Source organism: Microcaecilia unicolor, chromosome 2 (genome assembly GCF_901765095.1).
Source record: "Microcaecilia unicolor chromosome 2, aMicUni1.1, whole genome shotgun sequence".
NCBI classification, from domain to species: domain Eukaryota; kingdom Metazoa; phylum Chordata; class Amphibia; order Gymnophiona; family Siphonopidae; genus Microcaecilia; species Microcaecilia unicolor.
In genome coordinates, this window is record NC_044032.1 from 386,969,308 (window position 1) to 386,995,491 (window position 26,184).

Consider the following 26,184-nt stretch of genomic DNA (forward strand, 5'->3'; position numbering starts at 1 on the left):
AAACCCCGCTAAGCTAACCACTTTTACCACATTCTCTGGCAACAAATTACAGAGTTTAATTACACGTTGAGTGAAGAAAATATTTCTCCAATTCATTTTAAATTTACTATTTTGTAGCTTCATCAAATGCCCTCTAGTCCCAGTATTTTTGGAAAGAGTAAACAGACGCTTCACGTCTACCCTTTCCACTCCACTCATTATTTCATAAACCTCTATCATATCTCCCCTCAGCTCTCTATTCTCCAAGCTGGAGCCCTAGCCACATAAGTACATAAGCACTGCCACGCTGGGAAAAGACCAAAGGTCCATCAAGCCCAGCAATCTGTCTCCGACAGCGGCCAATCCAGGCCCCAAGAACCTGGCAAAAACCCAAAATTTCATAACGATCAATGGACTTTTCCTTCAGGAATCTGTCCAGACCCCCTTTAAACTCAGCAAGGCCAGCTGCCGTCACTACCTTCTCCGGCAATGAGTTCCAGAGTCTAACCACACGCTGAGTAAAGAAAAACTTTCTCCAATTTGTTTTAAACCTACCACATTCTAATTTCATCTTGTGTCCCCTAGTTCTATTATTGTTAGAAAGCGTAAACAAACGCTTCACATCTGTCCGCTCTACCCCACTCATTATTTTGTAGACCTCTATCATATCACCCCTCAGCCACCTTTTCTCCAGGCTAAAGAGTCCTAGCCGTCTTAACCTCTCCTCATAAGGTAGTCGTCCCATCCCTTTTATCATTTTCGTCGCCCTTCTCTGCACCTTCTCCAATTCCTTTATATCTTTTTTGAGATGAGGCGACCAGAGCTGAACACAATACTCCAGGTGCGGTCGCACCATGGAGCGATATAATGGTATTATAACATCTTCATGCTTGTTTTCCATCCCTTTTCTAATAATACTCAACATTCTGTTCGCCTTCTTAGCCGCCGTCCCATCCCCTTTATCATTTTTGTCATCCTTCTCTGCACCTTTTCTAATTCCACTATATCTTTTGTTGAGATGCGGTGACCAGAATTGAACACAATATTCGAGGTGTGGTCGCACCATGGAGCGATACAGAGGCATTATAACATCCTCATTTTTGTTTTCCATTCCTTTCCTAATAATACCTAACATTCTATTTGCTTTCTTAGCCACCGCAGCACACTGAGAAGAAGGTTTCAACGTATCATCAACAACGACACCTAGATCCCTTTCTTGGTCAGTGACTCCGAATGTGGAACCTTGCATTACGTAGCTATAATTCGGGTTCCTCTTTCCCACATGCATCACTTTGCAGTTGCTCACATTAAACGTCATCTGCCATTTAGATGCCCAGTCTTGTAAGGTCGTCTTGTAATTTTTCACAATCCTCTCGTGAGAGAGAGTGAGACCCTGGGGCAAAAAGAGAGAAAAAGATGTGGACCATGTGGGGAAGGGTGGACCATGGCGGGGAAAAGAGAAACTGAGAGATAGATTATGATGTGGGGGGGAGGGGAAGAAGGGGACTGCAGCGGTACAAAGAGGAGAAGAGAGAGAGAGAGAGAGAGATGCAAGGGGGGATGTTAGAGGGACAGATGCTGGAAATAATAGATGGAAGAATTAAAGAAGGAAGATGGTAGCCATAGAAGGGAAGGGAGGAAAAGTGAAAAAATGGTTTTCATGGATGGAGGGAAGGGGGGAGATGTAGCCCATGGAGGAGTGGGAGATGGGAGGAGATGGAGCCATAGGAGGGGAAGGGAAGAGATGATGCCCATGGAGGGGAGGGAGATGGGAGGAGATGATGCCAGGGGAAGGGAAGGGAGGAGATGGTGCTTATGGAGTGGAGGGAGATGATAAGAGATGGTGCCTGCCTCCTCTGACAGAACTTCCTGTTACAAAGAGAGGCATAGTACCAGGTGAGAAGCAGAGTTTGTTCACTGCAGCAGTCAAGGTTGAGGGCTGTGAGGAGCAGGGAGAAGAAATGCACAGAGCAGAGGGGGCTGCTGGAGTGCTGGGGGGAAAAAGAAAGAGAGAAAGAAAAATGCAGACCGAGGGGGGGGGGGGGGGGAGCTTGGGCATTAGTGGGACAGATGCTAGAAATAGGGGATGGAAGAATCAAAAAACAGAGATGGTGGCCATAGAAGGGAGGGGAGGAAAAAGAGAAGCGAAAAAAATATGATCATGGAGGGCAGGAGAGGGGAGGGGAAGATGATTATAAAAATAAAAATCACCAGACAACAAAGGTTAAAAAAAATATTGTATTTTTTAGTAGGGCTGCACAATTAACGCATATGTAGCTGTGTTGTTGGAAGGAGTGTGACTAAGATCAGGTTGTATGGGGGCATCTCCCATCATCACTCGGAGCTGTCGACCCCAGTCAAAGCTGGATTGTGTGATTAATCACGCAATTAAAATTTTAATCAATGCACAGCCCTAGTTTCTTTTCATTTTCATCAGCCCTTTATTCTACTATCATACTGTGGCAGGTCTAATGTTCAGTTTTAGCAGGGTTTTATCTCAGGATATGATTTGTTCACCTATCTAGGAATGACAGATTGAGAGAGTTAAATTAAACTGACAGGCCTGGATCAGTCCCCCTATTCAACCCTGTGATTTTTAATTCCAAATACAACACTGCTGCATTTTCTGTCTAACTGTATGTATATTGGCAGTGCTGTATAAATGATCCTAAAGGAATAGTTGGAGGACGTATTCTTGAACTCATGAATTGTAAGCGCTGCAGTTGCAGCTTTCATAATCTGATTATTAGATGAGTGTACAGTGTGAAATAAATCACTGTGAGAGTGCGCCCAAAAGTGGCCTGTGCTGGTGTAGGTGCATGTTTTGAACACGCGCAGGTCCATTTCCTAAGCAGGCCTGGAAAAAAGGGGGTTTTCTAATGTGCCGGAAAATGGACGTGCGGCAAAATGAAAACCAGCGCGCATCCATATTCGGCCTGAGACCTTAACACTGCCCATTGACTTAGTGCTAAGGTCTCACACGCTAACTGGGCGGTAAGCGTGCAGCGTGCGCCGACTGCCAATTACCGCTGGGCAGGGGCCCCACAGTAGAAAATAGAGAATATTTTCTACCGCGTATTTTAGGCGCACGCCAAAAATGAAATTACCACCCGGAGCACGTGGTAGCACCAATTTGACGTGCGTTGAACGCACATAAGCGCCTACACACCTTTGTAAAAGGGCCCCTGTGTGCGTCCCCACCCAGCATTCAGTGATTCTAGAACATGAGGCAATACAATGAAACAACCACACTAACTCTCTCTTCCTTGCAGTTTCCTTAAAGCAGGAGGAAACGCCATCAGTTCTGTTACTTGGCACCAGTAAGTATCTGGCTCTTATATAGATTATGAGCCCAGGATTTAAAAAGTACATGAGCTCTGTTTTTAGCCAAACTTAGCTTAGATTTTCAGCTGAAAATTCATCTTAATTTAGGAGCTTAAAAGTTATTCTTAAAAATGTAATCCTGCCGTTCATCTACTTAGATTTATGAGCCTAATTTATGAGGCTGGTCCTGAAAATCAGTGCTAAATTCCTAATTTCTTTTCCCTGCCCTAAATCCACCCCTATTGACATCCACGTTTTATGCTTCTAAATTTAGGAGTTTAGTGAAATTTTGAGTATGAGTTTTAGGCACTCTGTCCTAGACATTTTTCAAACAGCCAATTCAGGAGCATAACTCTCAAAGTTAGAAGCATAAATCCTTTGAATATTAGGCTCTACCCCCCCCCCCTTAATTCTATAAAAGTAGCCATAAATTGTGTATGCAAATTTGGGTGTGCAGTGCACCCAATTTGCATGCACAAGTTAACTGAATAATGAGCTAATTAGTGTCAATAATTGACTTTTTAACAATTATTGGCACTAATTGAAATCGATTAACATGTAAACACATAAGTTTAGGTGTGTGATCTGCACCTACATTTTACTTGTATCCTGGAAAAGGGGGCACAGAAATAGGAGGATCATGGTTATTTTGGGGCAAATGGGTGTGGCTTTGAGTTACACATGGAATTATAGAATAAGGGCATTTTGCGCGTAAATTTAGGCAGGGCATTTGCACCATGTTTTCATTGGTACAAATGGACGCGCCTAAATTTATACACGACCCCTGCACTTAAGCGCTATTTTATAAACTGCCCCTAACTTTAAGCACAGCTTATAGAATAGCTCTTAAGCAGGTTTTTTGGCACCGATTGTTTTAAGCATGATTTATAGAATTCTCCCCTATATATGCATTAGCCATATTTATAAATATTTCTGTTTAGATGGGAAAAATCTTTTCAGAGTTAGCCCTTATGTGCCTTATTATTACAATTAATCTTTTGACATGACTGGACTCTGGGCAAGTCACTTAAACCTCTATTGCCCCAGGTACAAATAAGTACCTGTATATACAATGTAAACCGCTTTGAATGTAGTTGCAAAAACCACAGAAAGGCAGTATATCAAGTCCCATTTCCCTTCCCTTTCCTCTTGAGAATGCATTTCACTGTTTTCTTGTATGCAGCAGTCACTAACTACACACAGGGCTATGATCTAGAAAATGGGATCTGTTCTTTTTTAATGTGGTGCTGTGCTTGTGGAATCTTGAGTTCTGAAGTTAGTGCATGCATGAAATCCATGGGGCTACATCACTGGTGCTTCTCAGAGTCATATTCCTGGAATGACATTTAGAAGTTCCCATAGTGCAGTTACGTTGGAATCCATGGCAAGTACCGTATGCAAAAAAATATTGTAAGCAGAACGGAGGTTTTAAGGGAAGCACTGTCTCCAAAATTGTCTCTTTATTGAATTTTATGTTGAGAAATCATTTATATTGATGACCAGTATAATACAAACCACAAGTAACAAAGCAGTTGACTGTCATCAGGAAAAATATTTGAATAGAACTTTCCCCCACCCCAACCCAAATACCACCTATTCAAAACTTTAATCCAGTATCAGGAGGCCTGTGTTCTTATGACCTTCTGAAAATTGCAGAATAAAAACAAAACAAAACAGAGATTCAGTGTCCACATTAGGATCCCAAAGGCCTCTCAAAGAGAGTTTAATACTCTGCTACGTGCTCTAGGCGATAAGGATTGTATATATTTATCCCACATCAATAAGGATTACACTTTTACACTTAAAGGATGCCCTAGCCACATTTCTTTCCAAAATCATCAAGGTATGGAACTTATTACACCACACCCAATATGAGGGTGTATGTGAAACTGTCCAAACCCCCAAGATAATCTTTTTACCAACAATCCCTGCTTTCCTAATGAGTTAACAGTCTCCTCTGTCCTGCAGCGCAAAAGTCTTAGTGATCCAAACGAAATCCCACTGTACAAGCCGGTATAGGGATTGTAATATCTTCTCCAAGTACACTATTATTGCATTCCAGAAGGATTTTACTCAGGGGCATGTACAGCACGCATGAAACAGGAAGTTTATGTCCAAATTACATTTTTGGCAAAAGAGATGAGTCTGCTCTCCCCATTTTAAACAGTTGTTCCTGAGTAAGAATGATGCAATAAACCAAACTGGCATTCTCTTCTGCGTTTATAGTGAAACTCGGGATTCTTGCAATTAAAACTAGAAAAATCAATCGAAGAACATAACTTAAGAACACAGGAATAGCTATACTGGGTCAGACCATTGGTCCAGTATCCTGTTTCCAACAGTGGCCAATCCAGGTTACAAGCACCCAGCGCGTTTTTTCTAGAGAAAAAGGTGCCGGTACTCAAATGCCAGGGCACCCTTCAGGGGTGGGATGATCATTGAGGGACCCACCCCACAATAGCCAGGCCCCCTGCAAACAGTCACAGCATCTTTGACAAGGCAGAATTTGTATGTAGAGCCTGAGCTCTTTCATTAAAATATGAGGACCATGGGTCAATTGTAGCAGGCAAAGTACCCCCAAGTACCCCCTCAAAAAAAGCCCTGCAAGTACCTGACAAGATCCCAGAACAGTAAACTTGACTGGTAAAGTAAATTTGAGCACTTTGAAGAAGGCAGCTTTAGCAATTTAATTACAGAACCTTCCCTGATGCAGAGTCGAAACATGGCCCATGTCGGTCGGTCTGTCCTTTACCAGTCAAGTTCAAGATCAGTTGATTTTCTGAAATGATAAAGTTTTCACCAATACTAATTTTGACTTTAAGTATAGTTGCAATCTTAGCACTTAGTTTGGAGTCAGTGAAGAGTAAGGCCAGTCACAAGCAGTAGCTCATGTGAAAGGGCTCCTATGGTTCGATTGAATTTGAGCTTTGGAATATAAATTGGATGCCAGCATTGGGATGTTTTATATTCGTGCTTCAATGTTAAGCACAGAAATACCTGGTAGTATTGTCCAAAGGAAAGTAAATACTTGGATTCCTTTACAGAATGGACTCCTATCAGATAGCCTGTTATAGGATGACCCTGTATGTGACGGAAAAAGTATGTTTCTGATTTCATTTGCTTTATTTCCTCCATTGCGTCCTCTGAAGCTGAGTTGTGGCACATGTTTAAATTGAACAATGTATTGGCTGAAGAGAGAATGAATGTTTTGGGGGTCTTGTCCCTTTGTTCCAGCTGACAGCATAGTGGAAGCATAGTGGAAGCCTATGTATTTTACTTCCTGCAGCCAGTTCCAGACATTACTGATGTCCATAAAGGGCTAAAGGAGGGCTGTGTACACTGTAATGAAGCTGACACTCCTCTGACTGAGGACTGGACTTGCTCAAGGGGGAGGGGGGTTTATTCAGTTACCTGAGATGCATTTGTTAAACAAGGAGTCCAGTTATACTTATTTGCCAGACTCAGTGAATTCATTTTTGACTGAAGATGTTGCTACATTCAGGGTTTTTTTTTTTTACTAAGGCTCGCTTAGGTTTTTAGCGCACACTAAAAATAGGCGCATGTTAAGCATTAGAGACACCAATGTATTCCTTTGGGCGTCTCTAACGTTTAGCGTGCGTCTATTTTTATGTTTAATTCTGTTTATTAGTGGTAACACAACTTATACAATGTTCCAACACGAACATAAAGCGAAACTGTATCATAACATCATCTCTAACTGCGTCACCAAACATTTTATTTTCTCCCCCCCCCCCCCCAAATTAACTCCCCGTCCCCTCCCTTCCTCCCTCCTTCCCAGAAGAACAGGCAAGCATTCAAACATTTAAAAGTCTGCTCCTAACTCCAGGTGACAACGATTTCCAGAAGGGGTTCCAACAGTCCTGGAATTCTACACCTCTTTCCGAGTTCCAGTCCTGTATATCCAGCCTTTCAAGTCTCATCAGTACAATCAACTTGACACGCCATTGTTGAATTCCCGGACACTGCCCGGTTGTCCACCCTGCCAGGAGCGATTGCAGTACTCCCCGCTCCCCCCGTTTTCTATTTCTGTTGATGGCTCTCTCATTCTCCCTGTCTCCTCAGCTCGAAACCTTGGGGTCATCTTTGACTCTTCTCTCTCCTTCTCTGCTCATATCCAGCAGACCGCCAAGACCTGTCGTTTCTTTCTTTACAACATCCGTAAAATCCGCCCCTTTCTTTCCGAGCACTCTACCAAAACCCTCATCCACACCCTTGTCACCTCTCGTTTAGACTACTGCAATCTGCTTCTTGCTGGCCTCCCACTTAGTCACCTCTCCCTCTCCAGTCGGTTCAAAACTCTGCTGCCCGTCTCATCTTCCGCCAGGGTCGCTTTACTCATACTACCCCTCTCCTCAAGACCCTTCACTGGCTCCCTATCCGTTTTCGCATCCTGTTCAAACTTCTTCTACTAACCTATAAATGTATTCACTCTGCTGCTCCCCAGTATCTCTCCACACTCGTCCTTCCCTACACCCCTTCCCGTGCACTCCGCTCCATGGATAAATCCTTCTTATCTGTTCCCTTCTCCACTACTGCCAACTCCAGACTTCGCGCCTTCTGTCTCGCTGCACCCTACGCCTGGAATAAACTTCCTGAGCCCCTACGTCTTGCCCCATCCTTGGCCACCTTTAAATCTAGACTGCTTTTGACTCGTAACCACTTGTAACCACTCGCCTCCACCTACCCTCCTCTCTTCCTTCCCGTTCACATTAATTGATTTGATTTGCTTACTTTATTTATTTTTTGTCTATTAGATTGTAAGCTCTTTGAGCAGGGACTGTCTTTCTTCTATGTTTGTGCAGCGCTGCGTATGCCTTGTAGCGCTATAGAAATGCTAAATAGTAGTAGTAGTAGTAGTAGTACTGTTAAAGTCACCTTATTGGCAAATGATTTATAGCCTCTAGGCGCTGGTAGCCCTAGGCGGGGTCTGCCAAACAGTAATAATACATCATAGTACCACCTTGATCCCCACCAAGTAGAGACCTGCAACAGTACCTCCCTCCACAACTTCTCCACTCTCCTACATCCCCAGAACATGTGTCCAATCAGTACGCCCTCCGCACCACATCTTGGGCACTCTCCCCAGTAGGAGGTCCCCATGTGGAATGCTCTACGCGGTGAAATGTACATTCGGAGCGCAAATTTATACCATGTCTCCCAGTGTTCAGTGAACCTGGACCTCTTACGAATGCCCAGAATAAAGGATTTAAGGTGTTCTACTACAATAGGAGTTCCAAGGTTTATGGTCCAGGCCTCCGCCAATTTTTTATAATCCAATTCTGAGGCTGAGTCTTTCATATGTCTGTGGTAGAAGGTCAGTGGCACTCGTTGTTGTGCCTCAAAGGAGAATGCCGTCGATAGTTCCTCTCTGACATCTTCAGTCAGGTCCGTCCAAGGAAGACCCCGAATATAATGTGCCAGTTGATAATAATGCCAATAGTCTTTGTTGGGAATATTGTACTCCCTTTGTAGCTCCGTAAAGGGTTTAATTTTTCCTTCATCGGTCACTGCCTGTAGTAAATATTTGAGTCCCTGTCTCTCCCAGCGTTCAAATGTTGGGTACAAATTACCCGCTGGAAACCTCGGATTGCCACATATAGGTAAGAATGGTGTTACCCTTGGCGAGAAATGATGTAGGCGGCACACCCAGCGCCATGTGGCCCGCGCTGCTGGCATTATGCCTGACTGGTGTAGTTCCACAGGGGTCTCCCTATCCGGCAAGTGTAGGAGGCATCCCAAGTCCGCAACCGGGGACATCCGCCTCTCCAGGGGGGTGTTTGAAAAATCTGAGGTTCGTCTATGCCAGTCATTGATGTGCCGCATTCCGCAGGCGACAGTCACGTGTCGTAAGCTAATGAGGCCCACCCCCCCATATTCCACTGGGGTGCACATCATCATTAATGGGAGCCGTGGCTTCCTCCCTCTCCACAGAAATTTATTTAAAAGTCTGTTCTGTTGTCGTTCATCCGTTTTGGAAAGGTAAAGAGGCACTGTTTGAAAGACATATAGCCATTTTGGGATAATAAACATATTATACAGTGCCACTCGCCCAAATAGGGATATTGGGAGGTTCTCCCACGCCTCCAGCTTCGACTTAGTATCTGACATTAAAACAGTCACATTAAGTTCATGCAGCTTCTTCAAGTCTGCTGGTATTTGTATCCCCAAATATTTGAGGGAATCTTCTGCCCACCTGAGAGGGAAAGGTCCACGCCAGGCGCTCCTTACCGAAGGCATCAGTGGGAGTGCCCAGGATTTGTCATAGTTCAAGCGTGCGTCTATTTTTAGTGCACGCTAAAAACGTAAGCACGCCTTAGTAAAAAAAAATCCTTAGATTTTAAGGGGTCTTTTACTAAGGCATGTTGGCGTTTTTAGTGCATGCTAAAAAATAGCGCTCAACGCTAGAGATGCCAATGTATTCCTATGGGTGTCTTTAGCGTTTAGTGCATGTCTGTGTTTAGTGTGCACTAAAAATGCCAGCACACCTTTGTAAAAGACCCCCTAAGTGAACTGAGCTCTAAAACATTTATTAATTTAGATTTTGCTCACACCTTTTTCAGTGGTAGCTCAAGGTGAGTTACATTCAGATACTCTGGATATTTCTCTGTCCCAGGAGGGCTCACAATCTAAGTTTGTACCTGAGGCAATGGAGGGTTAAGTGACTTGCCCAAGATCACAAGGAGCAGCAGTGGGATTTGAACTGGCCACCTCTGGATTGCAGGACTGGTGCTCTAACCACTAGGCCACTCCCCCAGTCTGCTAATGTGCATTGCTGTTTTAGACATCACTTATCAGACAGAAGAAATAAAAAGAAAGGGTGAACAAGTAAACCTGGCATTCCTACCAAGCTAAGGGGGCCTTTAATCAAAGTGTGGTAAAAAGTGGCCTTAGCTCCCTTATTCAGGTCATTCCCACATGCTAAGGCCATTTTTACTACAGGGGTAAAATGGCCAATTTGTCTGTTTACCCTATTAATGGCCATGTGCTAATTTTCCCATTACTGTGTGGCCATTAGCGCATGAGTCCCTACTGCCATCCGTTATGTAAGCAGTAAGGGCTCACGCAGTAAAGTATGCTGTAGTTGGTTAGCGAGTGGCAATGTAGCTGCGCTGATTAGTGCAGAACACGCCCACTCATTGCCCCCAGCGCTAAAAAAAACAAATTTCTATCACATATTAATAAACACATTTTTTATTTTTTAGTGCATGGGCAGCGCTTGCACATCTAAAAGTTACTGTGGGACGCCTCGCAGTAAGCCATCTGTTGCTGCAGCAAGCATGCGTTAGTACTTAACCACAGCTTAGAAAAGGACTCTTAAAACTTTTAACTTATCAAGTTCTTGATAAAATCTGAGCTTAATATACTGGACACCCTCTGCTAGATTAGAGAGCAAGACATAATTACTCTTTTTTTGAACGGTGTCTGTGGGTTTTGTTTTGTTTTTTAAATTTTTTGTTGTTGTTGTTTTCCAGTTATTACGTGAATGGAAGAACTGCTTCTGAAAAGGATTTCCTGAATCCCATTGTGTTGGATGGTTTGATACTGATGATAAAAAACGTTTTTCAGGTGCTGTATCTTCTGAAAAACCAGGGGGCCGATGCTCAAAAATGTAACGCTGGCGTTAGATGCAATTTGCGCCGGACTAGCCTGCATGTTAATGTGTGCAGAATGATCAGAGGGCTCTAGCATGGTCGCAAATTGTAATTAAATGTATTCAAAGGGATGTTGACGAGGTCATTTGGTATTCCTTACCGATGCTTGGAGAACCATGGGCGTAGACTGGGGGGGGGCAATGCCCCCCCAAACGACGACGAGGCGCCACCGCGCCAGTAGTTAAAAAAAAACAAGCAGGCACGCGCTCCTCTCCGTCCGCTTGGCTTCCCTGCCCTCTCTGTCTGCGTCCCGCCTTCCTCTGACGTCATTTCCTTTCGGGCGGGACGCAGACAGAGAGGGCAGGGAAGCCAAGCGGACGGAGAGGAGCGTGTCCGTCTACCCTTCTCTCTTCCTCCCTCCCTCCGGCGCAGGCAGCAGTCTTTTCCAGCGTTCCTGGCAGCGGTAGCATTGTACACGCTGCCTTTGGTTCTGCCCCGAAGCCTTCTCTTCAAGTTCCTGTTCCCGCATAGGTGGGAACAGGAACTTGAAGAGAAGGCTTCCGGGGCAGACCGAAGGCAGCGTGTACAACGCTACCGCTGCCAGGAACGCTGAAAAAGACTGCTGCCTGCTCCGGAGGGAGGGAGGAAGAGAGGGGATAGGCGGAGTCACAATCTTGGACCTCGTGCGGGGGGGGGGGAAGGGCAGCAGATGGAAGATGGATGGGACTGGGAGGGGTGGGGAGCAGAGGGAAGGAGCAAGAGATGGATGGGACTGGGAGCGTTGGGAGCAGAGGGAAGGACCAGGAGATGGATTGGGCTGGGAGGGGTGGGGAGCAGAGGGAAGGACCAGGAGATGGATGGGATTGGGACAGGTCAGGCACAGCAGAGGGAAGGAGCAGAAGATGGATGGGACGGAGGGATGATGAGCAGAGGGAAGGAACAGAAGATGGATGGGAGGGGTGGGGAGCAAAGGGAAGGAGCAAGAGATGGATGGGACTCGGAGGGTGGGGAGCAGAGGGAAGCCTACTGGAAAGAAGACATTGCATAAAACAGAAGACACTGGGACCAAAGCGAATAGAAAAACTAAATGATCAGACAACAAAGGTAGATACAAGTATTTTATTCAGAATTTATTAATTGAACTATGTCAGCTTTTTGAAATGTGCATCTGTGATATTTTGCCTGTAAATTTCAATTCCTTCCTCCATATTAGCATATTTATTTGCATATGTATATATGCAAATGAATATGCTAATAAGCTCCGCCCATACGCTAATATGTTCCGCCCATCCTTTGCCCCCCCAAATGAAACAGTCAAACTACGCCTATGTCGGAGAACATTGCAGAAAGAAATGCTGCTCTTAACTCTGGAAACTTACCACCAGCTTGGGGATGGCATTCAAGGTTTTGAAGAGAGGATTTCTTCAGAATTTCTCACTTTAAACTGCTGGTTTTTGTCTTCTTTTAGAAGCAGAAGGAAGCTTGTGCAACCTATAAAGGTTGATAGTGAGAAATAAATGTGTGTGAGTTCGAGCAAAACTGAACGTGCAAGCACACATTGATGCCTGTTTTTCTACGCTTACATAAGAGCCTCTGCAGTGAAAAAATTTTTTTGAGACGCTTGTATTTTTAAAGGCATAGAAGAACAACAGTGCAGATGTATGCTATGCTTCCACATCCAGTCTGCTTGCACTTCCTGTCTTGCCTGGGCATGTGTACAAGAACTGTGATTACCATAAAACTGTTATGCACATGCACCAGGCACATTCCTTCCCCTTGCTTTCAGTTTCATAGCACACACATAATTTGCTTTGAGCATTTGAGAACTGGGTTTTTGCACTGTTCTTGCACTAGGGGCTTTGCACTGTTGGCTTTAACGCTGGACCTTTGAGCATTGGGACCCTGGATTGCACTTTTGCTGCTAGACAGATTAAACCTGGGAGAGATACTGGGAAGGGGAAGAAAGGATTCTTTAAAGCAGTTTACTGCTATTTCAGTATCACAGTCTAAACTGCCATACTCCCCTAGCAAGGCTGGACAAAAGCTTTGAAATCTTTTGTTATCCCTAGTGACACTCCAGGTCTTTGCAGAGTAGGTCATGGAGCGCCTTGCTGCCCCATGGCTGCTCCATGATTAGTAGTTAGAGGAGACCTGGATTCAGCACATACAGGAAGGAGCCCCAGAATTATTGTAAAAATAAAGTTTAATAATATGCACACTTTTTGTTCTCACCGGAGTCTGCAAACGGGTAATATGTAAGCCACATTGAGCCTACAAATAGGTGGGAAAATGTGGGATACAAATGTAATAAATAAAGAAAACAGGAAACGGTAATGAAAGCTGTATACCTGCGTGTGTGTGTGTTATAGCCTAGGTGATATTTTGTTTTTCAGTCCTCCAGGCTGAAAAGCACCTTTTAAATGTCTTAAGATTAATTCTGCAGCACAGTAAATACTAGCAAATCCTGGGTGGCAGATCCAAATATTTTATGTGGCCAGTCGATAGGTAACTGCTGTACGGTTTGCATATCTGTGATGTAGTCCAGGGCCCACATTGAGCTCATTGTCCTCCTATGCTTCATGTTATTTAGATTGTGAATGAAACTGTGCCCAACAGAAAGGTCTGGCTGGGAGAAACTAGCTCGGCCTACGGAGGAGGGTCACCCGGACTGTCCAACACCTATATCGATGGCTTTATGTAAGTAGTTCCTCGCATGTGTCATTTTACAGGACTTTACATTTGAATTGCAGTCATAGTGATTGGAAGAGTAGCATGAAGGAGTAGCCCAATGGTTAGAGCAGTGGGCTCAGAATGAGGGAAGTCAGGGTCCAAGCACACTGTTGCTTATGTGACCCAGAGCAAATTACTTCTTCTATTGTGTCAGGTACTGAGGGCCTCTTCTACTAACATGCATGCATTATGCAAATGGAGAACAATTTTAAGAACATACGAATAGCCGTACTGGGTTAGACCATTGGTCTATTTAGCCCAGTATCCTGCTTTCAACAGTGGCCAATCCAGGTCACAAGAACCTGGCAGAAACCCAATTAGTAGCACTATTCCATGCTACCAATCCCAGGGCAAGCAGTGGCTTCTCCATGTTTGTCTCAATAGCAGACTATGGTCTTTTCCTCCAGGAATTTGTCCAAATCTTTTTTAAAACCAGATACACTAACTGCTGTTACCACGTCCTCCGGCAGCGAGTTCCAGAGCTTAACTATTTGTTGAGTGAAAAAATATTTCCTCCTCTTTGTTTTAAAAGTATTTTCATGTAATTTCATTGAGTGTCCCCTGGTCTTTATACTTTTTGAAAAAGTGAAAAATCAGTTCACTTCCACCTGTTCTGCATCACTCAGGATTATATAGACCTGAATCATATCCCCCCTCAGCTGTTTCTTTTCTAAGCTGAAGAGCTCTAACTTCATATTCTATAACATGTCCATTTCAAGCCTGTTTATTTATTTAGCACATTTATACCCCACTTTTTTCCACATTGTGCAGACTCAAAGTGGCTTACAATGTACTGATTAGCCTGTCGCCAGACCAGCGGTAAAGAAAAGTTGGTGGCCACTTTTGTTTATAGAAAACTAGTGCAAATGGCCGAAAACACGTGTACATTTAAGATACGAGCATTTATACCAGCCCAATAAGTGGTGTAAGGCCTGCGCCTGCATGGTACTCTTCCACTAGTTGGTGTTTTAGTAGCTTAGTGGTTAGAGCACCAGTCTTGACATCCAGAGGTGGCTGCTGCTCCTTGTGATCTTGGACAAGTCACTTAACCCTCCATTGCCTCAGGTACAAAATTACCAGGGACAGAGAAATACCCAGTTTACATGAATGTAACTCACTACTGAAAAAGGTGTGAGCAAACTCCAAATACATAATAAATAAATGAAAGGCCACTTACGTGTGTCAGCAACTAAAATACTGCCATTTAAATGCCTTCTTGTCAGCTGCAACTGGGTGGGTCTTTATAGAATTATCCCTTAATGCTTGTGAATTTGAGTTAACCAGTTAATGCACACTAACAGTTATATTTAACACATGTCATTAAATGAGGCTCTTAGATTGTAAGCTGTCTGGAGTGGGGAGATTCCTACTGTATCTGAATGTAATTTGCTTTGAAAGTGGGTTTAGAAATACAAATAACTAAAAAAAAATAAAAATTAAAAGGGCTTGAGATGATCTCTTTTGCAGAACTCAGTTAATTTACAGATCTCTCTTTTGAGCTCACAATAAAAGTGTCGGGTTCGCGAGGCAGAACCGGAATTCGTGAGCCCTTGGACCACTGCCAAGGAGCAGCAGAGGCAGGCAAGACCACCCTGGAACCGGATACAAGGAAGAGCAGGACTGGAACTCTGGACTGGAGTAGCAACTGAGGCAGGCAACTGAGGCAGAATAGGAACAGCTTCACCTGCGCTTGACCACAGTTCTTCAGGAGTTGAGCCCCTGAGTGCAGGTGGCCGGCAGGACTTGCAGGACAGGGCAGGAACTGAAGGCCCAGAGGACCCCCCCCCCCACTGGGTCTAGGGTACACGAGGGAGGCTTGGCTAGGTACTAGACTAGGACTGAAGGCTGCTACGCAGCCACTAGGCAAGAACACAAGACAGACTAAGCAGACAGGGTAAACGCAAAGGCTAGGCAGAAGCAGGGGCTCAGATATGCATACAAACTTGGCAGAAGCAGGGGTCAGGACATGCAGACAAGCTTGGCAGAAATGGGGTTCAGGATATACAGGCAAGCTTGGCAGAAATGGGGTTCAGGATATACAGGCAAGCTTGGCAGAAGCAGGGTTCAGGATCAACCCACAAGCTGGGCAGAAACAGGGTATGGAATAAACACATAAGCTGGGCAGAAGCAGGATTCAGGATATACACACAAGCTGGGCAGAAGCAGGCTTCAGGATATACATACAAGCTAGATAGAAGCAGGACTCAGGATAAAGACATACGCTGGTCAGAAGCAGGATTCAGGATTTACATACAAGCTGGGCAGAAGCAAACAGTAGAATAAACCAGAAACTAGCAAAGTCTTTGGGCAGGCGGCAGACAGTACAATAAACCAGGGATATCAGAGTCTTGGGCAGGCAGCAGTAGAATTAACCAGGAACTAGCAGATTCTTTGGGCATGCAGCAGACAATAGAATAACCAGGGAAAACAAGAGTCTTCGAGCAGGCAGTGGACAGGAGAATCAACCAGGAACTAGCAGAGTCTTTGGGGCAGGCAGCAGGCAATAGAATAAACCAGGAATAGCAGGCTAAAGGCTGAAGCTACAGCCGCTCCAAACACAGCCAGGGAAGTAACCCCAGGCTGAAGCTTCAGTAGCTCCAAACACGGACAGGGAACAGACAAAAGCTGAAGCTTCAAACACTGAGTAAAGCACCAGAAGGACTAGCAAGAGCCCAGAACAGGAAGAGTGAAAGCCCAAAGCAAGGCTATGTAGTAGCGCAACAGTACACTGACTAACCTGACGACCTTTTGGCAATGCAAAGGCCCTGAAAGCAAGTACAGCACTTATAAAGGCTCTCACTGATGATGTCACCGACTGCAGGACAGAAGCAGGAAACACACTGACACCAAGGAGAGGCTTGGAACACATAGGAAGTGAGCACACAGGAAGGACAGACAGGAGCCATTTTGGAAGCTGGCATAGCACAGGCAGAAGGCATCTTAGATGCTGGCTCCCCAGAGAGGCATAGCCCACACAGGTGCCATCTAGTGAAGTAATCAGCACACAAGGCAGAGACAGAACTAACACAGAAGCAAACAGAGGCCACCAGAAGGGTAAGTCTGAGGTGGTCACGGCCACAGACGTGACAAAAAGAGAGTGCAGAGATGTCACACTGGGGAGTTTGAACTGTCCAATATTCATTTATAGAATCCAAAAAATTCTCTCAAAATATCATATAGTGTGTGTAAATAATAGAGAAATAATTACATATGAAAAAACAATAATAATTATGTATGTTGGGTCCTCAGCGTGGAATTTGAAAGATAGGGAAGAGCATTGTCTCTTTTTCCTAGCATACAGGCAAGTGGAATTAATATTCACAAACTGGCTGAAACTTCACACCATCATCAGACACAACTGTGTGTAAAATAAGTGCAGCAAAACATAAACAGTGCATAAAAGTGAATAAAGTGTATATATATCTATATCTATATATATATCTATATATACACATGGTAAACCATACTATACTACTAAGATTACTAGATAAGTTCGGGATTGGTGGTAGCATACTAAGCTGGATCAAAGGTTTCCTAACCACAAGAACATATCAAGTAAAATCAAACTCAAACATATCATCACTGTGGAAAGCATACTGCGGAGTACCACAAGGATCACTACTATCACCAATCCTCTTCAACGTAATGATGACCCCTCTCTCTAGCCAAGACCCTATCCAACCAAGGCCTTAACCCTTTCATCTATGCAGACGATGTCACAATACACATTCCTTGCAAAGCTAATCTGACAGAAATCACCAGTGAAATCAAGATCAGTTTAAACATCATGGACTCTTGGGTAAATGCATTTCAACTAAAACTCAAAAAAGAAAAAACACACTCTCTCGTCTCATCCCAACACAGCGTGGACAACCCCACAATTATCAACACCCCAGACTACACCCTCCCTATCTCAGACAGCCTGAAAATCCTTGGCGTTACAATGGACTGCAACTTAACACTAGAGAACCAAATGACATCCACAACAAAGAAAATGTTTCACTCAATGTGGAAACTCAAACGCGTGAAACAATACTTTCCGAGGGAAACATTTCACAACCTGATACAATCAATGGTACTAAGCCATGTAGACTACTGCAATGGAATTTATGTGGGATGTAAAGAACAAACCTTAAAGAAACTTCAGACCACTCAGAACACGGCAGCCAGACTTATCTTCGGAAAAACCCGATTTGATAGCGCAAAACCCCTCTGTGAAAAACTACACTGGCTCTCAATCAAAGAACGCATTGCTTTCAAAATCTGCACACTGGTTCACAAAATTATCTACGGTGAAACCCCGGGATACCTGACAGACTTGATTGACCTACCAACGAGAAACACATCCGAATCAACACGAACATACCTAAACCTGCACTACCCAAGCTGCAAAGGACTCAAATACAAATCAACTTGTGCATCCAGTTTTTCCTACATAAGCACACAATTGTGGAATGCATTACTAAAAGCCTTGAAAACTACGTACGACCACCTACACTTCCAGAGAACATTAAAGACTTATCTGTTTAAAAAGGCATACCCTACCAACCCAACATAGATGCCTGATCTCTGCAACACAACTAAACTAAAGCGAATGCTACATACCTGTAGAAGGTATTCTCCGAGGACAGCAGGCTGATTGTTCTCACTGATGGGTGACGTCCACGGCAGCCCCCTCCAATCGGAAACTTCACTAGCAAAGGCCTTTGCTAGCCCTCGCGCGCCAATGCGCACTGCGCATGCGCGGCCGTCTTCCCGCCCGAACCGGCTCGTGTTCGTCAGTCTCGTATGTAGCAAGACAAAGACAAGGGAAGAAACAACTCCAAAGGGGAGGAGGGCGGGTTTGTGAGAACAATCAGCCTGCTGTCCTCGGAGAATACCTTCTACAGGTATGTAGCATTCGCTTTCTCCAAGGACAAGCAGGCTGCTTGTTCTCACTGATGGGGTATCCCTAGCCCCCAGGCTCACTCAAAACAACAAACATGGTCAATTGGGCCTCGCAACGGCGAGGACATAACTGAGATTGACCTACCAACTTATCCAACTAACTGAGAGTGTAGCCTGGAACAGAATAAACATGGGCCTAGAGGGGTGGAGTTGGATTCTAAACCCCGAACAGATTCTGAAGCACTGACTGCCCGAACCGACTGTCGCGTCGGGTATCCTGCTGCAGGCAGTAATGAGATGTGAATGTGTGGACAGATGACCACGTCGCAGCCTTGCAAATCTCTTCAATAGTGGCTGACTTCAAGTGGGCCACTGACGCTGCCATGGCTCTAACACTATGAGCCGTGACATGACCCTCAAGAGCCAGCCCAGCCTGGGCGTAAGTGAAGGAAATGCAATCTGCTAGCCAATTTGAAATGGTGCATTTCCCCACAGCCACTCCCCTCCTGTTGGGATCAAAAGAAACAAACAATTGGGCGGACTGTCTGTTGGGCTGTGTCCGCTCCAGATAGAAGGCCAATTCTCTTTTGCAGTCCAATGTGTGCAGCTGACGTTCAGCAGGGCAGGAATGCGGACGGGGAAAGAATGTTGGCAAGACAATTGACTGGTTCAGATGGAACTCTGACACTACCTTTGGCAAGAACTTAGGGTGAGTGCGGAGGACTACTCTATTATGATGAAATCTGGTGTAAGGGGCCTGGGCTACCAGGGCCTGAAGCTCACTGACTCTACGAGCTGAAGTAACTGCCACCAAGAAAATGACCTTCCAGGTCAAGTACTTCAGATGGCAGGAGTTCAGTGGCTCAAAAGGAGGTTTCATCAGCTGGGTGAGAACGACACTGAGATCCCATGACACTGTAGGAGGTTTGACGGGGGGCTTTGACAAAAGCAAACATCTCATGAAGCGAACAACTAAAGGCTGTCCTGAGATCGGCTTACCTTTCACACGGTAATGGTATGCACTGATTGCGCTAAGGTGAACCCTTACCGAGTTGGTCTTGAGACCAGACTCAGACAAGTGCAGAAGGTATTCAAGCAGGGTCTGTGTAGGACAGGAGCGAGGATCTAAGGCCTTGCTGTCACACCAGACGGCAAGCAAGACACGGGAGACACCCTCCGACGGACCCAAAGAGGCAAAGTCTACGCTCTCAACATCCAGGCCGTGAGAGCCAGAGACCGGAGGTTGGGATGCAGAAGCGCCCCTTCGTCCTGTGTGATGAGGGTCGGAAAACACTCCAATCTCCACGGTTCTTCGGAGGACAACTCCAGAAGGAGAGGGAACCAGATCTGACGTGGCCAAAAAGGAGCAATCAGAATCATGGTGCCTCGGTCTTGCTTGAGTTTCAACAAAGTCTTCCTCACCAGAGGTATGGGAGGATAAGCATACAGCAGGCCATTCCCCCAATCCAGGAGGAAGGCATCCGATGCCAGTCTGCCGTGGGCCTGAAGTCTGGAACAGAACTGAGGGACCTTGTGGTTGGCTTGAGATGCGAAGAGATCTACCAAGGGGGTGCCCCACACTTGGAAGATCCGGCACACTACTCTGGAGTTGAGCGACCACTCGTGAGGTTGCATAATCCTGCTCAACCTGTCGGCCAAACTGTTGTTTACGCCTGCCAGATATGTGGCTTGGAGAAACATGCCATGACGGCGAGCCCACAGCCACATGCTGACGGCTTCCTGACACAGGGGGCGAGATCCGGTGCCCCCCTGCTTGTTGATGTAATACATGGCAACCTGGTTGTCTGTCTGAATTTGGATAATTTGGTGGGACAGCCGATCTCTGAAAGCCTTCAGAGCGTTCCAGACCGCTCGCAACTCCAGGAGATTGATCTGTAGACCTTGTTCCTGGAGGGACCAGCTTCCCTGGGTGTGAAGCCCATCGACATGAGCTCCCCACCCCAGGAGAGACACATCCGTAGTCAGCACTTTTTGTGGCTGAGGAATTTGGAAAGGGCGTCCCAGAGTCAAATTGGACCAAATCGTCCACTAGTACAGGGATTTGAGAAAACTCGTGGACAGGTGGATCACGTCCTCTAGATCCCCAGCAGCCTGAAACCACTGGGAAGCTAGGGTCCATTGAGCAGATCGCATGTGAAGACGAGCCATGGGAGTCACATGAACTGTGGAGGCCATGTGGCCAAGCAATCTCAACATCTGCCGAGCTGTGATCTGCTGGGACGCTCATACCCGGGAGACGAGGGACAGCAGGTTGTTGGCCCTTGTCTCCGGAAGATAGGCACGAGCCATCCGAGAATCCAGCAGAGCTCCTATGAATTCGAGTCTCTGTACTGGGAGAAGATGGGACTTTGGGTAATTTTATCACAAACCCCAGTAGCTCCAGGAATCGAATAGTCATCTGCATGGACTGTAGAGCTCCTGCCTCGGAAGTGTTCTTCACCAGCCAATCGTCGAGATAAGGGAACACGTGCACTCCCAGCCTGCGAAGCGCTGCTGCTACTACAGCCAGGCACTTCGTGAACACCCTGGGCGCAGAGGCGAGCCCAAAGGGTAGCACACAGTACTGAAAGTGACGTGTGCCCAGCTGAAATTGCAGATACTGCCTGTGAGCTGGCAATATCGGGATGTGCGTGTAGGCGTCCTTCAAGTCCAGAGAGCATAGCCAATCGTTTTGCTGAATCATGGGAAGAAGGGTGCCCAGGGAAAGCATCCTGAACTTTTCTTTGACCAGATATTTGTTCAGGGCCCTTAGGTCTAGGATGGGACGCATCCCCCCTGTTTTCTTTTCCACAAGGAAGTACCTGGAATAGAATCCCAGTCCTTCTTGCCTGGATGGCACGAGCTCGACCGCATTGGCGCTGAGAAGGGCGGAGAGTTCCTCTGCAAGTACCTGCTTGTGCTGGAAGCTGTAGGACTGAGCTCCTGGTGATCAATTTGGAGGTTTGGAGGCCAAATTGAGGGTGTATCCTTGCCGGACTATTTGAAGAACCCAACGGTCGGAGGTTATAAGAGGCCACCTTTGGTGAAAAACTTTCAACCTCCCCCCGACCGGTAGATCGCCCGGCACGGATACGTTGATGTCGGCTATGCTCTGCTGGAGCCAGTCAAAAGCTCATCCCCTGCTTTTGCTGGGGTGCCGTAGGGCCTTGCTGAGGCGCACGCTGCTGACGAGAGCGAGCGCGCTGGGGCTTAGCCTGGGCCGCAGGCTAGCGAGAGGGAGGATTGTACCTATGCTTACCAGAAGAGTAGGGAACAGCCCTCCTTCCCCCATAAAAACATCTACCTGAGGAGGTAGATGCTGAAGGCTGCCGGCGGGAGAATTTGTCGAAAGCGGTATCCCGCTGGTGGAGCTGTTCTACCACCTGTTCGACTTTTTCTCCAAAAATGTTGTCCGCTCGGCAAGGGGAGTCCGCAATCCGCTGCTGGATCCTATTCTCCAGGTCGGAGGCACGCAGCCATGAGAGTCTGCGCATCACCACACCTTGGAGCAGCGGCCCTGGACGCAACATCAAAGGTATCATATACCCCTCTGGCCAGGAATTTTCTGCACGCCTTCAGCTGCCTGACCACCTCCTGAAACGGCTTGGCTTGCTCAGGAGGGAGCTTGTCCACCAAGCCCGCCAACTGCTGCACATTGTTCCGCATATGGATGCTCATGTAGAGCTGGTAGGACTGAATCTTGGCCACGAGCATAGAGGAATGATAGGCCTTCCTCCCAAAGGAGTCTAAGGTTCTGGAGTCTTTGCCCGGGGGCGCCGAAGCATGCTCTCTAGAACTCTTAGCCTTCTTTAGGGCCAGATCCACCACACCAGAGTCGTGAGGCAACTGAGTGCGCATCAGCTCTGGGTCCCCATGGATCCGATACTGGGATTCGATCTTCTTGGGAATGTGGAGATTAGTTAGTGGCTTGGTCCAGTTCACCAGCAATGTCTTTTTTAGGACATGATGCATGGGTACTGTGGATGCTTCCTTAGGTGGAGAAGGATAGTCCAAGAGCTCAAACATTTCAGCCCTGGGCTCATCCTCCACAACCACCGGGAAGGGGATGGCCGTAGACAGGGGAGGGAGTGGGATCAGAAGGAAGGCCATCAGACTCCTCGTCAGAGAAATATCTGATGTCCTCCTCCTCCTCCCACGAGGCCTCACCATCAGTATCAGACACAAGTTCACGAACCTGCGTCTGAAGCCGTGCTCGACTCCGTGGAAACACGGCCACGGTAGGAGCGTCGAGAGGTGGACTCCCTCGCCAGCACTGGCGAAGCTCCCTCCGCCGACGTCGGGGAGTCTGCCTGGGAGGCGGCCGTAGCCGGTACCGCAAGCGGTACCGATATCGGAGACCTCACCTCGGGCAAGGGGCCAGCCGTCGCCTCACTCGACGGTACCGGTGGCGCAAGCACCCCCGGTACCGGAGGAGAAGGGAGCAACAGCTCTCCCAGAATCTCTGGAAGAATGGCCCGGAGACTCTCGTGCAGAGCGGCTGTGGAGAAAGACTGAGAAGCCGATGCAGGTGTCGAGGTCAGAGTCTGTTCCGGGCGTGGAAGCGGTTCCGGGCTGTCCAAGGGGGAGCGCATCGACACCTCCTGAACAGAGGGTGAGCGGTCCTCCCGGTGCCGATGCCTACTGGGTGCCGACTGCCTCGGCGACCCAGAGCTCTCGGTACCGAGACGGGAAGGAGACCGGTGACAATGTTTCTTTGACTTCTTCAAGCGAAGCATGTCACCGGAGCTTCCCGGTACCGACGAGGAGGACGTAGAATCCAACCGTCGCTTCCTTGGGTCTGAGGCCGAAGAAGGTCGATCTCGGGGGGGGGGGGGGCTGTACCGCAGGAGCCCTCAGGGCAGGGGGAGACCCACCCGAAGGCTCACCGCCACCAGCAGGGGAATGGACAGCCCTCACCTGCACTCCAGACGAAGCACCACCGTCTGACGACATCAGCAATAGCGGAGGTCCCGGTACCACCGACGTTGACGCAGCCTTTCGATGTCTCGGTACCGACGATGCAGGAGGTAGAAGCCTCGATGCAGTCGATGCCGATGCCGAGGTCGAAGACTTCGATGCTGTCGACGTCGATGCACTCGATGCGTCCCGTGCTGTTGTCATCGAAGAGCCTGAGAACAACGCGTTCCACTGGGCCAATCTCGCTACCTGAGTCCTCTTTTTCAAAAGAGCACAAAGACTGCAGGCCTGTGGGCGGTGCCCAGCCCCCAGACACTGAAGACACGAAGCGTGCCTATCAGTGAGCAAGATTACCCAGGCGCACTGGGTGCACTTCTTGAAGCCGCTGGAAGACTTCGATGACATGGGCGAAAAATCACGCCGGCGAAATCAAAATTCGCGATGATGACGAAAGGCACCAAAAAGAAGGGAGAAAAAACCCGTACCGAGGCCAAATAGGCCGGTCCCGAAAGCGAAAGGAAACTTACGCGGGGAAAAGCTGGAAACACGGGAAAGGGGTAAAGACCGGATCGGTCTCTTCTTTTTTTTTTTTTTTTTAGCGAAAATCGCGAAGACGCGCGAGGTCAACTTGAGGGGCATGAAAGGGTGGCAAAACACGACCGTCCCGAGCGCGGACAAAAGAAGACTGACGAATACGAGCCGGTTCGGGCGGGAAGACGGCCGCGCATGCGCGGTGCGCATCGGCGCGCGAGGGCTAGCAAAGGCCTTTGCTAGTGAAGTTTCTGATTGGAGGGGGCTGCCGTAGACGTCACCCATCAGTGAGAACAAGCAGCCTGCTTGTCCTCGGAGAAAATACGGAATGGACAAAACACAGTTCTTCCGTTGTACGATGACCTTATGTGGCTGTACCACATGAACTTTATCTTATATCAACATCACTCTGTATTTGTTAACACTGGAGTCTGCAAACATATCTCCGGCACTATGTAAGCCACATTGAGCCAGCAAATTGGTGGGAAAATGTGGGATACAAATATATATATATCAGTCGCCATTTTGAGGAGCACTGCGGTCCTTATCAAGCTATCTAGTGGCTATTTTGAGGTTGGGTTCCTGATGAAGGGACAATTTCCGAAACTGAGCTACTTTATAGATATTATTTTTTAATAAATTTTGACTTTTCATGGATTATATACTACTTGTGAACTGTTCATGGACTGCTCTAACTAGTGACTGTAAGTTTGATAGTGCCCACTATAGTTTGTGTAGATAATAGAGACATTGATATATATATATATTAGTAAAAAAGGCCCGTTTCTGACACAAATGAAACGGGCGCTAGCAAGGTTTTCCTCGGAGTGTGTATGTTTGAGAGAGTGTATGTGAGAGTGACTGTTTGTGAGAGAGTGAATGTGCGAGTGTGTGTGTGTGTGAGAGAGAGAGAGTGAGTCTGGGTGTGAGTGTGTCTATGAGAGAGAGTGTGTGTGTGAGAATGAGAGTGTGTGCAAGTGCGTATGTGAGACAGTGTGAGAGAGAGAGTGTGTTTCATACAGATACAGTGTGTGTGTGAGAGAGAGAGTGTGTGTGTGAGACACAGACTTTCTGTGAGACTGAGTGTACGAGACCAAGAGAGTGTGTGAGTGACTGTGTGACACATAGAGAGTGAATGTGATACAGTGTGAGACATAGAGTGTATGAGAGACTGTGTGAGAGAAAGACATTGACTGTGAGAGAGAGTGTGTGTGTGACAGAGATACCTCCCCCCCTCTCTGGTGTCAGGCCCCCCTCCCTCCCTCTCTCTGGTGTCAGGCCCCCCCTCTCTCTCTGGTGTCTGAGCGTTACTGTGCAGGATGCTGAGCTCTGGTTGTGCTTCAAGGAACTGACCAATCCTATTTAATAGAATGCACCTCCAACATTCTGAAGCCGAGAAACCTCGTGTGGTTGGTCACTTCTGCTTGTGATGAACCCGGAAGTACGTGATGTCAATTCAGGAGATGGATACAGAGAGCAGGAATGCCTCAGTCATGCAGTCAGCTTCAGAATGTTGGAGTTGTGTTTTATTATATAGGATATATATATCAATGTCTCTATATATATATTGTAAAGTGTATCCTCTTTTCTCAGCGGTTGCAGCTCTCCACAGCCTGAAGAACACCTTCCAGTACTGCTCCTTTTTCCCTCAGAACACTGAAGCTTTTTATTGCCTAGTCCTTCCCTCAGTTGTGGCACCAAAACACAAAACAAAGCACAGTTATCATTCACCTTTCTCAATCCGGTTAGTTTCCCAGTCCAGGCTTCCACAGCTGCTTCCTCTCCCTCCCTCCTGGGGAAGAGTAGCAGCAAATAATAATAAAAAAAACAAGAAAAAAATACCCTGTTCAGTGTAGCGGGATTTTCCCCAAAACACAGTTCACTTTTAGCCAAGCTTTACCCCACTGCTCAGTTTAGCCAGGCTTTCAAAACACAGTTCAGTTCTAGCCAAGCTTGCAAAACACAGCTCAGTTTAGCCAGGCATTCAAAACACAGTTCAATCCTAGCCAAGCTTCAAAAAACATAGCTCAGTCCAGCTAGGCTTTCAAAACACAGTTCAATTTTAGGCCAAGCTTTCAAAACACAGCTCAGTTTAGCCAGGCTTTCAAAACACAGCTCAGCTTAGCCAAGCTTCACAAACATCCAGTAATGGCTTTGCGCGGGCTCAAAGCCTAGGGTCCCACCTTCTTGGTCAGTCATACTC

General features: G+C 46.7%; 1 protein-coding gene across 1 annotated transcript in view; it reads left to right on the forward strand.

Moving 5' to 3' along the window:
- HPSE (heparanase) overlaps positions 1-26,184 on the forward strand; it is a 71,186-nt gene that overhangs the window by 26,181 nt on the left and 18,821 nt on the right. Inside the window, exons 6-8 of the mRNA XM_030192483.1 lie at positions 3,252-3,299; positions 10,797-10,890; positions 13,507-13,613. Of these exons, the coding sequence (XP_030048343.1) occupies positions 3,252-3,299; positions 10,797-10,890; positions 13,507-13,613 (249 nt within the window). The remainder of the gene's footprint in view (positions 1-3,251; positions 3,300-10,796; positions 10,891-13,506; positions 13,614-26,184) is intronic.